The sequence below is a fragment of the Ochotona princeps genome, chromosome 5 (genome assembly GCF_030435755.1).
Source record: "Ochotona princeps isolate mOchPri1 chromosome 5, mOchPri1.hap1, whole genome shotgun sequence".
In the NCBI taxonomy this organism is placed as follows: Eukaryota; Metazoa; Chordata; class Mammalia; order Lagomorpha; family Ochotonidae; genus Ochotona; species Ochotona princeps.
This window is the reverse complement of record NC_080836.1, coordinates 60,381,722-60,396,050: the sequence shown is the minus strand read 5'-3', so window position 1 is coordinate 60,396,050 and position 14,329 is coordinate 60,381,722. Positions and strand designations below refer to the sequence as shown.

Below are 14,329 nucleotides of genomic sequence, written 5' to 3'. Positions count from 1 at the left end.
AGAGAGCAGCAGTAGATGGTCTGAATGCTTGGGCACTGGCACCCAGTGGAGTGTGGGAGATTTTAATACAAATCAAGTTGTTTGCCTTTGGCTTTGCATAGCCACAGCTGTTGCAGCCAAATGGAAAATATTTCCTCCCCTCCTCCTTTCAAATAAATACATATATATATTTTTTTTTTCTAAAAAAAAAATGGAGTTGCACCCCAGACTCATGGCAGGGACACTTCTCCATGTATTTTCCTTCATTGGTTTTATAGCTCTGTGTCTTGTGTATCATGTGTATGAAATAAGCACCTGATCTCATGCAAATCTGGTTCTCTCAAGAGCATACATTGAAGATACTGACCCTTGCCAAGTGGGGTTTTTTTGGCACTTTTATAGAAAAGGAGTTTATTCTGAGTTCTGGAGATTATTTCTGTCCTGTGTTCTATTGCCTTGGTCTTTGCATCTGTTGTTCTGTCAGTACCATGAGCATTGGTTGCTACAATTTTTTAGCAGATTTTGAAGTCAGGTGCTGATGCATCCAGCTGTGCTGGTTGTTCAAGATTGCTTTGGCTGCTACTTGTTTTTGTGGTTCCATTCAAATTTTAAATTTTTTTGTTTCTATGTAACGAGTCATTAAAATTTTGATAGGGATTGCATTGATTGAATAGATTGCTTTGCACAATACAGACCTTTTAACAATATAAACTCTTCCAAGCCATGATCATAGGATATTCTTCTGTTTGTGTCATGTTCCATTTCTTTCAGCAACATCTTCAGTGTACAAGTCTTTTACCTTCTTTGTTAAATTTACTTCCTTGGTATTTTTTAGTAGCTATAGAATATGGGATTCTTTTCATAGTCCTTGTTCTGGATGCTTTGTTGTGAATATATGAAAATGTTTACTTCTTTGTTTCTAGTTAAATACCTTTTTTCATGTCTCTTGCCGGATTCTCCTGGCTAGGACTTCAAACATGTTGAAGAACATGACAAAAGTGTGGGCATCATTGTCTGATTCTTGGTGACAGAATTTTCTTAAGCACACAGGTGTTGTTATTCTACTTGACCTTTTGTGCAGTGTTATGAATAACAAAGGTCAGAAAGTAACTTGATTTTTGGTGAACTAGTTGGAACCAGTTTACCAAGTGATAAAGGTGAACTTTTCTTTGGACAATTATTAGAATTCTTGTTTAATTAGTTATTAGAATGTGTTTATTAATTATTAAGCAATGCTTAGATATGCACTAAATAATTTTCCTAGTGATATCACAGATGATGATATTGAGTTATCCCAGCTTCTCCAACTAAGTACCTAAGTACCTATCAGTACAAAGTGATACGTGCTACTGAAAATAAAATCCCGAGGAGTCACTGTTGCTTCTGTTAGAACACACTACTTTCATGCTTATATAGTTCTTGGCAATTACTGGAGTTGTTTCCCGTATTTCATCAAGGAAAAATCATAGTTTGACTTACTGCCTTTTAATAACTTAAAACCCTAATGTACTAATATAACTGATAAGAAATGGTGAGATTGGCTGGCTGGTATTGTCATATTCTGAAGTACAAATTTATCTAAAGATTTTAGTAAACGTATATATGCTGCAAAAAAAAAATCCATGTGTGTCCTAAACTATCCTAATGATTGTAAAAATCAGAAAGAGTGTCTCATGCAAATGTTTCATGTCATAGAAAATAACATGGAATTAAACAATTTATTCATTTTGGAGACCATTTTTCTATCAGAACATATAAAGGGAGTTCCAAGTGCTTGAGAGTTGTCACTAAAATTTAGTAAATGCTCTTATGGCATGTCATTTGCATTTCACAGGATCACATGTTCTTCTGAGTTATTGTATGGATTTTGTCTTACTGTATATCCATCTCACTTTCCAGAACACTCTTCTTGTGTTGGTCCTTAGTGATATGCAAAAGCCTGATCATTCAAGGTATAGAGAGTACACCTCGTTACAGCTAGCATTTTGGGATAGAAAATAGATATGCAGGATTAAAAACAATCATAAGAAGAACATGAACAATTTGCTAATTTTTAAGTTAAACAATGATTCCTCAAATACTCCTGCAAGCATTTGTGCATTTAGGGTGTGAACTGAAAATTAGTCTGCTAATGTTTTAATCCACTTTTCCAATTTTACAAACCTCTGTTATTTTTCTGCATATTTCAGTGATAGTGATCTAAGACACAGACATTAACCTGAAATGTATGCCTCACTGATGGTACATGATTTTAAATTGCTTTGGCAGGATCAAATAACATATTGGTGCATTCTCTTCATGGACTCCCTCACGTGGTTACTGCAACTTTGCACATTATCATGGGTAAGATTTCTTTTGAAGAAAGTTATGTTTTATAAAGAAGTTATTCTTTTTTTATTTAAAAAGGCGATTTTATTTCTCTACCCTAAGAAAAAGTGATATATTTGTCTCAAGGATTTGAGAAAATGTCAACTAGGTAGGACTGCACTATTTGAAGGGCTCATCTTTTCAAAATACTTGCTTTGTAAAGGACAGTAAATAAAGTCTTACTGTAATCTTGCTAAAAAGAAAGCAAGCCTGTTGTGTGGCAGGTGTTTGGTGCATGTGCTCAGCTCTTGCCGGGGGTGGTTGCATGCCCCTGCAGAGGGCACTGGCTGGAGTCCTGACCCTGTTCTCTAGCTGAGCTTCCTGCGGATGCACACCCTCATTACTGTGGGCAACCAGTGGCAGGGAGATGCTTGCTGCCTGTCTCTCTCTCTTTCAATAAAAACTTTTTAAAATAAAAAACATATAATTCAAAATCACAATTTTTAACAGGTCAAAAAATTGTGCCTATTTAAATATATTTGATATTGCTTGGTACTAAAAGAAATGCAAAGTAGAAGGTAAACACATCTTCCTGTGCACATTCACACATGTTTATTGTCCGGTTGTTGGAAAGCATATAGGCTCAGGGAAGTGTAGTGAAAACTACTATTTACTTTGCACATGTTCTTTAGTGTCACTTCCTTAGCCATGCTTTATATGAGAGAACAAGTTTCAAGCCTTAGTAGTACATGTTTATTTAGTGTCTGAAACAGTTACAAATGAACTTTGTAATAGTTGCAGATGGAGATGAAGAGAAAGTAAGGATACTCATAATCATATATAGTACCTTGATGTACTCTCCTGTAAGTAAACAAATATGCTCTGTATGTCTGTAGTTTTGATAACTGCCTATGCTGTACTCATTGCTTGACTAACATTCAACATGATGTTCAAGGACACCTCCAACCCGTTGATGTCTGCACCTTTAGTACCATGGGCAAACTTCTTCGCTTTGGGTTCTCAGCCATGTTTGGCTTTGGTGGAAGAACTTTGGCACTGGCAGAAAAGTATCAATGGATGTCCCCCAACCAACGAAGAGATTTTGCTGTAATTAAGGCACTGGCAAAACTCAAGTAAATACTTACCTTCAAACAAAAATTCTGTATTCTAAGGCCAGTGAATAGTAATAACACATTTTCTTATTATTTCAGGCTGGAAGACTGTGAAATCTCATTTTTGACATTTGGCAATTGTCAGGATATACAAGAAAGGTAAGAAAGAACTCAATGTAACATAGAAACCAGTAGCTTTTCTTAAACTGTAACACATTTTTATATGAACAATTTTTCTGACTTCCTATCTGATTATTTTTCTAACGTGAGTACTAATAAAGCCTGTAGGATCATGATCTCCAGTAGGTTTTGGCACATGCATAGTTTGAGTTATATCTTCAGAAACAACCTCTCATTCATCTATATACCCATCGTCTGTACATCTGCTAATTCAATGCCTGTTTGTGTGCCTGTTATAATAGCAGATGCTTCATATACAACAGCGAGTCCAAAGTAAGCAAAAAGTATGAGCAGTTTTTTCCCTCATGAGAATTTGAGTCCAGTGTGAAGTACAGATACTAATCGGAGCCACACTGAAGAATGCTTATATTCTCTTCAATTTTTTTTAAATTGGGGCCAGCACAGTGGCATAGTAGGCTAAACTGCTGCCTGTGGTGCCAGCATCCCATATGGTTGCTGTTTTGTATACCAGCTGCTCCAATTAATCCAGCTTCCTGCTTGTGACCTGGGAAAACAGTGGAGGATGGCTCAAGTTCTTAGGCCCCCACATCCACATGAGAGGCCCAGTGAAGTTCTTGGCTTCACACTGGCAAAGCTCCGGCATGTGGTCATTTGGAGAGCAAGCCAGCAGATGGAAAATCTCTCCCACCCTCTGTCCTTCTCTCTTTAACTACTTTGCAATAAAAATAGTAAGTTTAAAAATTTAAACTTAGAGTTCTTATAGTTCTTATAATACTAACCTACATGTAAATGAAGCAGCATATTAGCAGCAACTACAGTGTTCATTTATTTTTTATTGTCTAAGAAACTAACATTTACACACATATATATAAAATGCTGGATTCTCTAATTTTCTCATATTGAATAGGTGCTGCTTTTCTTGGTGTGACATGTTCTGTTGGTTTGCTTTCTTTTAGGAGGGAACAGGGATCTCGAGAATCTGGTAGGTCCAAGAGTATCCCCAGGGGGACCGCGTCTGTGGACCTTGAGCTGTGGTGAGGGATCATAACTTTACTTTAATTACTTTCAGACTATAATGACCCATGGCAAACGATCCAAGGTCAATTCTTGAATGTCAGCATTATGGCAACTCCCTGTTTGTGTTCAGTGGAACCGGGAGGCTTGGAACCTAACCACAGGTTAGTGTGTTTATTGAATCATTAATCCTTTTCTCTAAATGAAAATTTTCTTGTTTAATCCCCAGCTAGCACTTAGCTAGCTAGAAGTTTGGTGACAAGTAGTCTCTCTAGCGATTTGTCACTGCAGTAGGTTGAGAACCATTGTGGAACTGGGAAAAAAGACCAAAGAATCACTGATGTTTTCAGTTTTGGTGTGGTTAAAAAAACACTTCCTGGTTTTCACTGACACCTTGTTAAGTTATTCCAACATACATACACTCTGTGTGTGTGTGTGTGTGTGTGTGTGTGTGTGTGTGTTTCCTCTGCCCACATTCAGCTGAAACACATTGAGACTTTTATGGATCTTTTAAGTATAGCATGTAGATCACTTGCACATTCTCATTAAGCAAGTGGTGATTGTTGATCTGGCAGTATTTGTCTTCCAGATGTGAGATATAATAAACTGAGTAGTTTCTCTAGAATTGGAATAAAATTGTGGCCAAGCCCCTTGGCAGTTTTTAACATTTTAGTGATTAGTTTCTGCTTTTCTGCCAAGTTTTTCACCAACCTACATCTCACCAATGTGAAGATTTTAAACTCTATCCATGTCAGCTAACCTGAAGGTAGTGGGCAGGGATCTAATGCCGCCTGCTGAAAGGAGCTGATGTGTGATGATCATTTTGTTTTTCTGTGGCTTTGAGAACATCACTCAAACCTCAGACCGTCCTTTCCTAGCATATAAAATGGTTGGATGACAAGATAACCTCTAAAGTCACTTTAAGCTCTAACTTGATCTTGCACAATATGTAAACAGCTTTTTTTTTAATGTCAGTGTTAGTTTTGAGAATAATGTCATATTGCATGGAGATCAATCTAGGCATCATTTGCCTACATTTCTGCAAACTGCTTTGTAAAGCTAGATGCATTCACAAATGAGCTGTTTGAATACTGTATCACTCCCCTGAGTTTTCATTCTCTTGTATGAAACAGTTATGCAGGATGAAAATGTTCAGTCGTTTGAGTGTTTGTGGCAGCATTTGCTCATTCCATTTTTATCCAATAAGGACATTATGATTTATTTCTTTTCTGATGTCATGTTGTTTCCTGCTTAAATATTAATGAATCACACTTTAGAGTTTAGAAAATGCTGGTCTATGTGTTATAGCATTTGCACATATTAACTGTTTTTATAATCTTTCGTAATTACACTGGATTTAAATGATCTTGATCTGTGAGTATTACGCACAATGATTCACTTTTTAAAAGCCCTGAAATGAGAGCTTGTGAGAAGGAAAATGGTGATATGAGAAAACTAAGGCCAAAGTTCCCATTCTTAAAATATCATGGCAAGACGTTGCTTATGTCTATCTTATCTAGTACTTCTAGTAAATATTGAATTTGTTAAAAGAAATAACATGGACTAATTTCTGATGAAGCCTTTTAGTAAATGTCTTATTGTCAAAGACAAATATTCAATTTTAGATTAAACAACGGAGGTATGGCTCTAATAATTGCACGGGACACAACTCGGCCAGAATTTATAAAGCATTTGAAGAGATATGCCAGTTCAAAAAATCAGGTATAGTAAATTCTTTTTGTTACTTAATTCTGCAGCTATTAATCATGGAAATGCTGCAAGGGTTGGCATCATTTTCTTTTTAATGTGTTAACCTATTAAAAATGTGTATTCAGGAATTTGAAAGGCAGCCTTGGTCAGAATGTCTATTTTGGAGATATATCAATTTATGCACTTTGATTTTGGCATTTGATTACAGATCTCCCTGCATTTATAGATTAAAATAGATCACATATATGTATTTAAAGCACACTTTTAGATAAATATTAGTTACTGAATTCAAATGTTTACAACATGCTGTCTGCAGATTTTGGATCCAGTTATTAGCAGCTGATCTTGGAATTATGTGAATTTCTTGAAATGCTGAGGCTTAGAGTATGTAGATGTGGTGTTAGACCCAGAGTGTCAAACATTCTCATCCTCTAACATGGGAGTTGGATACAGTTGGAAGGTAACAGGTGAGGGAAGGTTCAGAGGGAAGGAGCAAATCCAGCATGGATTTGCAGTGGAGTCTCCTATGTAACTGCCTGTCTACAAGACTCGCATCTCTGCTTTGGTATTGCTTAAACCTGTCCTGGGCAGTCTTTGAGAAATAAGAGTTCTTTTCTGCATTTGCTTAACAACTGCTGAGCTATCAAACGGACTATAAAAGAAACTAAATCCCCCAAATCACATGCATTTTTCACTTACCTTAAATGTAAATCTCTGGGAGGACAAAGTAGGAAACCGAATATAGGTGAAGAGCCTCAGTGTGGTTTGGGGATACAGAGAAATTTATTTTTTCCCATTGAATATATCCCTTCATATATGTTGCTAAAATTTTCAACAATAAAACCAACTCCATTATTAATTCAACATCAGTAAATGTTCATTTTTTAAGGACAGGAAATAGGAACTGTTTAAAAACATTGAAAATTCCATAGTCTCAGAGATGATCAGTATCATACCTTGAAATAAATTGTTCCTAATTTGTTTCTACTAAATATATGAGAACTTAAAAGAGCATTAACATCATTAGTTACTTGAAGAAATACTCATTTGAGAAATCAAATGAGTATTGACCTATTAGTGTATTCTCTGGGAAGCTCTGTATTTATTTTAAAGAGGCATTTGTCGTACAGGTTGTTTACAGAAGATCTCCTTTGGAATTGCTTAAAGGATCAATTTCTAAGACAGATTTTCCAGACCTCCTTCCCTCCTTCTCCCTGCAAAACTCACTGTCTCCTGATTATTAACTGTGTAATGCTTTCTTTAACAATAAAGACAGTGGCAGGAACTTGGCCAGGCAGATAAACTGCTGGTTGCAATGCCCATAGGCTGCATTGAAGCTTCTAGGTTCAAGCCCTCATCCTGATTCCATCTTCATTCTAATGCAGTCTCTGAGAGGCATCAGATGATAAATCAAGTATTGCAATCTCTATCACTTACATGGGAGATTTTTATTGAGTTCCAAGCTCCTAATTTGGGCTTTGTCCAATACCAGCCATTGTGAGATTTTAGGGGAGAGAATAGGAGAACAAGCAGATCGGAGAGGTCTTTGTCTCCCACCCCCCCAAGAAACAAGATAAAGAGAGATAGAATATCAGGAAAATAATTCTATCTCTATAGGAAGTTTTTAAAATAATGGCATGCAAGACTTTATAACTTACTTCTTCCTTGTAGTCTAACAGTCATCTTCGGATGTAGTCGACTGCTCTGTACCTGTTTTTATGAGTTTCATTAGAGTGATCTCTGACATAATTTGAAGCTTTAAGTACATGCTATCACTCTGTATTCTTTCAGATAAAGTAGAAAATATGTTTTGTAGTGGTACACAAAAATAATTGGATTGATTTTCAAGGTGAACTGGAGGAATTTTGAAAGGATACATGGGAAATATCTGTAGACTGTAATCATATCTGCTGTATCTTTGCTATTTTGCCCACTCTTGGGATAACTTCTGATTTTCTTACCATGGAGCTCATGGCCATTTATATCCTTTCTCTGCACCCTCCAGCAGGTACTCTTTTTCATTATTGCATTGGTTTGTTGGGGATGACCTAACAAATATTCAGAATAGGCATCCAGAACAGATTGCTTTTTTAAAATTTGAACATATCTGGGAGGTAGGAGTTCAGGCAGCTGTCAACAAATTTGGTTTGCACATGGCTGCCTTCTCAGTGTTCTTGGGTGGCCCCACCTCTGTGTGTATACATCCTTGACATCCTCCCATGGATCAAATCCATCTTCATCTATGGATATAGTTCATACTGGTTTCATGTCTCCTTACATTGTTTTCCTCTGCCATGGCCTTCCACTAAATGCCCTCCAGACTAAAGTGCTTGGGTTTGGGATTTCAGCTGAGGGACTTTGGAACTGGACACAATTCAGTCCATAAGAGTGTGCTAAATTGTTTGTAGTTGTCAAAACATGACATACCTCTGTGCTTTGGTAAACACTGTCTCCTCTTGACAAACTCTTCTCCTTTTTCCTCCAGATGAATTCTTCTGTGTTCTTCCAAACTAACTTTAACCAGGAAGCTTTCCCAATATCCCAAGCCTATTTGACCCTTCTTGTTTCCAGCGTTAAACTCTACTTGAATGATTGTGGTACTTGTCTGTGTCACAGTTGTAGCTGTTCACTTCTGTTTCCCACGTACAAGTGTACACTCACACAATGCACTGAGCACTTGACTCACTGAAGATATATTTGACAATGTTTGTACCTCCATATTTAAGGAATTTAGTGGATGGATTAAGCTTCCTTTGATGGATAGAGAAGTATACATAATGCTGAGGATCTGATTTATGAGAAAAAACTTGGTTGTCATGAGCAGTAAATTCTTGTCATTCCTTGGATGACAGCTGTATCGCTGAGATTTCTGACTCTTCCAACACAAGTTTCTTATCTATGGGAAGGACACCAATCATGTTGGATTAGGGCCAGCCTAACAACCTCATATTAACTTGATTACATCTGGGAAGATCTTTGTAAGGTGATATTTGCAGGTACCTAGTTAGGACTTCAACATATTGGGAGGAAGTGGTGTGGAATCACAGTTGAAACTCTAATAGCCAGTTGTGGATGCGTTTAAAACACTTGTTTATTTATTGTATTTATAGAAACTATTTATTTGATAGGCTGAATTACAGAGGGGTAAAGAGATAGAAATCATTGCATTTCTAGTTTACTGGCTAAATGATCCCATCAGTCATGTCTGGGCCAGGCTGAACGGAGGAGCCTAGCACTTTCTGTAAGTCTCTCTCACGTGGGTAATAGGGACCCAAGCACTTGGGCCACCTTCTTTCCAACCATATTGGCGGGGAGCTGGATTCAAGAAGTGGAACAGCTGAAACTCAAACCAGCATTCTACAACATGTTCCCATTGCATGCTTAATCTGTTGTGTCACACTGTTGTTCCCCCTCCCACTATCTTTAGCCTTTTATTTCAGAATTGTTTTAAATTTACAAAGCAAAAGCTTTAAGGTTATAAGAGTCCCTAATTCTTCACTCTGTTTCCCCTATTCACACCTCATATTTGTCTTTGTCACAATTAATGAACCACTCAATTTCCTGTTTGTTAAATCTGAGTTTATTCCCTACCCCCAGTCTTCAACCTCTAGTCCCCCCCCCCCGCACAAGGGAGAACATGTGACATTTATCTTCTATGTCTGACTTACTTCACTCAACATGTCTTCCAGTTCCAATCATTTTGCTACCCATGACGAGGTGTCTTCTGTTTTTATAGCTGCATAGTTCTTCAATGTGTATATTCTTCATGTTTACCCATTGTTGTGAAGGTAGACATCTTGGTTGATTCTCTATCATGAACAGTGCTGCTATAACATTGTGGAGCAGTAATTTCTTTGGAGTACACACGTGTTCTGAGTACACACTCAGTAGTGGGTTTGCTGGATCACGTGACAGTTCCATCTCTAGTTTATAAAGAAATCTCCATACTGCTATCCACAGTAGCTGCATGAAGTTAGACTCCCAACAGCTTACAAGTTACCACATTCTTGCCAGCATTTGTTATTGTCTTTTTGATAACAGCCATTCTGATGGGGGAGGAGGTGATACCTCATTGTGGTTTTCATTTGCATTTCCCTGAAAGCTAGGGAGCTTGAACCGTTTTCATATTTTTGGCCACTGTATTTCTTCTTTGGAGAACCTTCCATTCAGGTCTTTTGCTTCTATCTTAACTGAAGTGATTGGCATTTATTCTTGAGGTTTTTGAGTTGATGTATTTTGGATATTAAAAATACTAGTCAAATAAGCAGCTTGCAGATGTTTTCTTCAACTTTTTCAGATGTTGCTTCACCCTATTTGTAGCTTCCTCTGCTGTCATCGTATTTGTTCAACTTCGCTTTTGTTGCTTCTACATCACCTACACTAATGCCTTCAAGTATTCCCCAGGTTTTCTTCCAGCAGTTTCATAGTCTTAGGTCCTATAGTTATTTAATCCAAATTGAACTGACTTGCATATCTGAGAGGTAGGAATCTCATTTTTTCTTCCATATATGTCTTGTTTTGTCAGTACCATTAAGGAAATTATCCTGAGTTCCATGTATATGTTTGGCACCTTTATAAAAAAATGGGACATGTGCACATGGATTAATTCCTGGTTGTTCTCTATTACATTGAACTTACATGCTAAGTAAAACATAGTTTTTAGAGAGAGTGTGCAGACGTTTCTCAGTGGTTTAAGCTGGGAGCTCTTAATGTAGGGACACAAAGAACCAGGCAGATGGCATCATATAATCCATGTGTGGCTCAGCTTTTTATTCTGTACAAACTGAAAATCTGTGCCTTGGTTTTTACATATGTTAAATATGTAAAATTGGAGAAATACTACTATTCTATTTACTGCTAAAGTTTTACATTTGTGCAGATGTGAAGACACTCCTGCTTGCCAGCCTCGTGTAGGAGAGCCTGGGTTGGGGTTCTGGCTCCAGTTCGAGTTGGAACTTCCTGGGAGGCAGTAGGTGATGCCTCCAGCTCTGGCCATTCATTCAGGCATCCTGAATACAGTTTCTGTCTCCTGTCTTTGGCCCTGGCAGGTGTTTGGAGAGTGAACCAGTGGATGGCAGTGTGCTCATTCTGTCTTTCACATGAGAAAAGAAATTCCATTATTCAGTGAGGCTTAGATGTGGAGGAAGGAAAAAGCACTATGAAGATAGAGTAATTCAAAGAGCTCAAGTAAAACTTTCACATGGATTTTAGCACAGTTTTGAAGTCATGCATTGCTTTTTACAATGTTGATTTCCAGAGTTCTTGAGTATTTTGTCCGCTTAATTAGCAATAACTCCCATTTATCTCAAAATTAATAAGTAGCTATTATGCAATTCCATGAAAGTTATTTCATTACTAGGCAAATAAAAAAATACAACTTGAACATTGCCTTGCAACATTCTAGAAAGGTTACTAAGAAAACATGATTATCTTGAAACTTACACTCATTCATATATATATACACACACACACATATAAATATATATATGATACAATTCCATAGGCTCTGGGATTTCCCTTACCGTAAGTCTTCCCCTCCCCCCCACCCCCACAGCTGATTTCCTCTATATTATTACAATAGTATAGTCCTTTATATGCAGCCATAAGTCCATCATTCTGCTGTTTAAGTATATCCTGCGTTGGAGGTACAAACAATGGTAGACACTCCAGCATTCTATTGTCCAGATATGTTTACTAGTTTAATTGGGAGTCCATCTTTGATTTGAAAGCAGAGATGCATGCTACATTTGTATCTTCACATCTGTGTATAATAGTCTCTTACAGTTACTACACATTCCCTTAAATGAAAAGCCGTAAAACAGGAATAAAATTTACAATGCCATTAAGTTAAATAATATGCTACTGAATGACCAATGTGGTGTTGAAGAAGTAAAAAAGAAAAAAAAACTTTGTTGGAGAAAATTTAATAACAGAAAGGAAACTATTTTGAAGAAATGAAAAGCAACACAAAATCAAAACTCATGCACTGTAGCAAAAACAGTACTGAAATAGCTATTGGTCTTATATTTTACATGAAGGTTATTAGAACATAAGATATTTGTCCTTTTGGGATTGACTTACTTCACCGGTCTCTAGTTAGGAGCATTTGGTTTCAAATGGTGTAATTCCATTCTTTTTAATATGCCCATTCTTAAATGGGGATGAGGCAAGCAAATACGCATGTAGACACAAGTGACTGGTTTTCCCTCAAGATGTACGTTTGAGTTTACCCTCATAAGTTTTGACCCAGGTTCTTCTGCATTAAATTCCAAGTGTGAAACTTCAGTTAAACTCATTGGCAAATTGATAAATTACATAGATTACAACTTCAATTGGGCAAACATATTAAATAGGCAATTTTTCATACATATGAACTGTTTGTCTTAAAGCAGGAATTCGAGCCATTAGAGCTGGCTGAAGCAGGAAAGCTTGACGAAAGAGTCCTCCTTCATGTAGCAAACTGAGTATCTCTGAACTTAGAGTTATGAAGTTACAAATGTCAGCATGTTGGTAAGCATTTGCCAGAAAGGGTACAGTGAAATGTGTCTGGCAACAGTTAATTTAAACAAATATTTGCATTTGTTTTATGTAGTTCAATTTTCCATTTGTTGAGACTTACGCTGTTCAAGAAGTTAAAGTTTGTCCAAAGAATACTAGGAGCGGAAGTAACACAGAGGAGGAGGAGAAATCTTGTGGACTTGCTTCAGAAGAACATTTCCCTTGGAATGTAGATGGTGATTTATTGTGGGTTACATCAACAGTCCATGTTAGGTAAATATTGTGATTTTATTGCTTTATTTATGTTGATTTATTCACACAACTCACAGTATAATGAAAGCCCTCTTTTTTTAACTTAACCAACGGGTTGCTTTGCATTGAAAAAAATCAATCAGAACTTTCAATAAACCAAATCACAATTTACATGTATTTACCAATTCTTAGGTAGTTATAGTATTTTTCTTTTGGTTGTAAGTTTCTGCTTTGGTGTGCTAAATTATTGTTCTGTGTAAACTGTCTTCATACAGATACTGAGTCTGCAAGTTTCATAAGTGAATCAAGATTTTAAATGTTTATGAAGCCAGCTCAAGAATAGACTGTTTAAATAAAACTAATACTTTAGGGTTCAGTCTGGGAAAAACATTCTGCTTATTTTATACACACAGTTTTACTTAAGTAATAATATCTGATACCCAGTTTAGGGACAAATGCATTCTCTGCAAGCATTTATGACTCAGTGGGTAAAGGCATCCATCCAGTGGCACCACCAGGTGGGTGTTCTCTAGGCAAACTGTTTCACAGAGGCAATGAAGAGAACTTCTGAGCAATGTATCATTGTGTGCCACTCGTTTTGATATGTGAATGCATCTCTATAAAAAACTGAACTGATTATAAATTATTCATATTTTCTTTTTAGATTGCATCCAGGACTTATCAGTCTTTATGGAAGCACCATGGAAGAGATGAGTGATTCTAAAATTACATTGTAATTGTTCAGTTTCCACATTCCTTTTATAATGAGGGAATATGGTTATGCTTTCTAGTGATGCAATTTTTTTCTAAAAGAATTATTTGATGATATTAAAAAGCTAAAAAATGGAAAAATTCAAATCATGTTTTTAAGATGCTTATTGGAACTTAGCATAAGCATTTCATAAACGCAGGCAGCAGTATTTAGCCTGGATAATGCTAGAGTGAAGTAACTTGGATTCTTTGGCTTTCAGGATTTGTGCTTAACAAATTGTGACATTAAATTTCCTATAGGCTGATACAGAGGGTGCATGGGGATACTTTTAACTCCTTTCTCAGTATAATCAAGGCAGTTAACTCAGATTTCAAAATCATAGGACTAACTAATAGAATTTTTCCAAAATGTTTACAATATTGAAACTACTTACCAAAAGGGAATTATGCAATACAGCTTGAAAACTGTTCAGTTCAGCTAGTGGCTGTGTGTCTCCTGTAACTGAGCAATCATAGCTCTTAGTGCAAGTCCCACTTTACACTGAAAATTTTCATCCATGATTTCATTCCCACAAAGAGCTCTTTTTGTGCAAGACACATTCATG

General features: G+C 36.7%; 1 protein-coding gene across 1 annotated transcript in view; it reads left to right on the top strand.

Annotated features, from left to right (window-relative positions):
- The window catches only part of CERKL (ceramide kinase like), a 133,865-nt gene extending 120,085 nt beyond the window's left edge, over positions 1–13,780 (top strand). Inside the window, exons 6-13 of the mRNA XM_004577298.3 lie at positions 2,248–2,322; positions 3,242–3,419; positions 3,498–3,557; positions 4,496–4,521; positions 4,609–4,717; positions 6,179–6,275; positions 12,856–13,034; positions 13,678–13,780. Coding sequence (XP_004577355.2) covers positions 2,248–2,322; positions 3,242–3,419; positions 3,498–3,557; positions 4,496–4,521; positions 4,609–4,717; positions 6,179–6,275; positions 12,856–13,034; positions 13,678–13,750 — 797 coding nt within the window. The 3' untranslated portion in view covers positions 13,751–13,780. The remainder of the gene's footprint in view (positions 1–2,247; positions 2,323–3,241; positions 3,420–3,497; positions 3,558–4,495; positions 4,522–4,608; positions 4,718–6,178; positions 6,276–12,855; positions 13,035–13,677) is intronic.
- Positions 13,781–14,329: the final 549 nt, after the last annotated feature.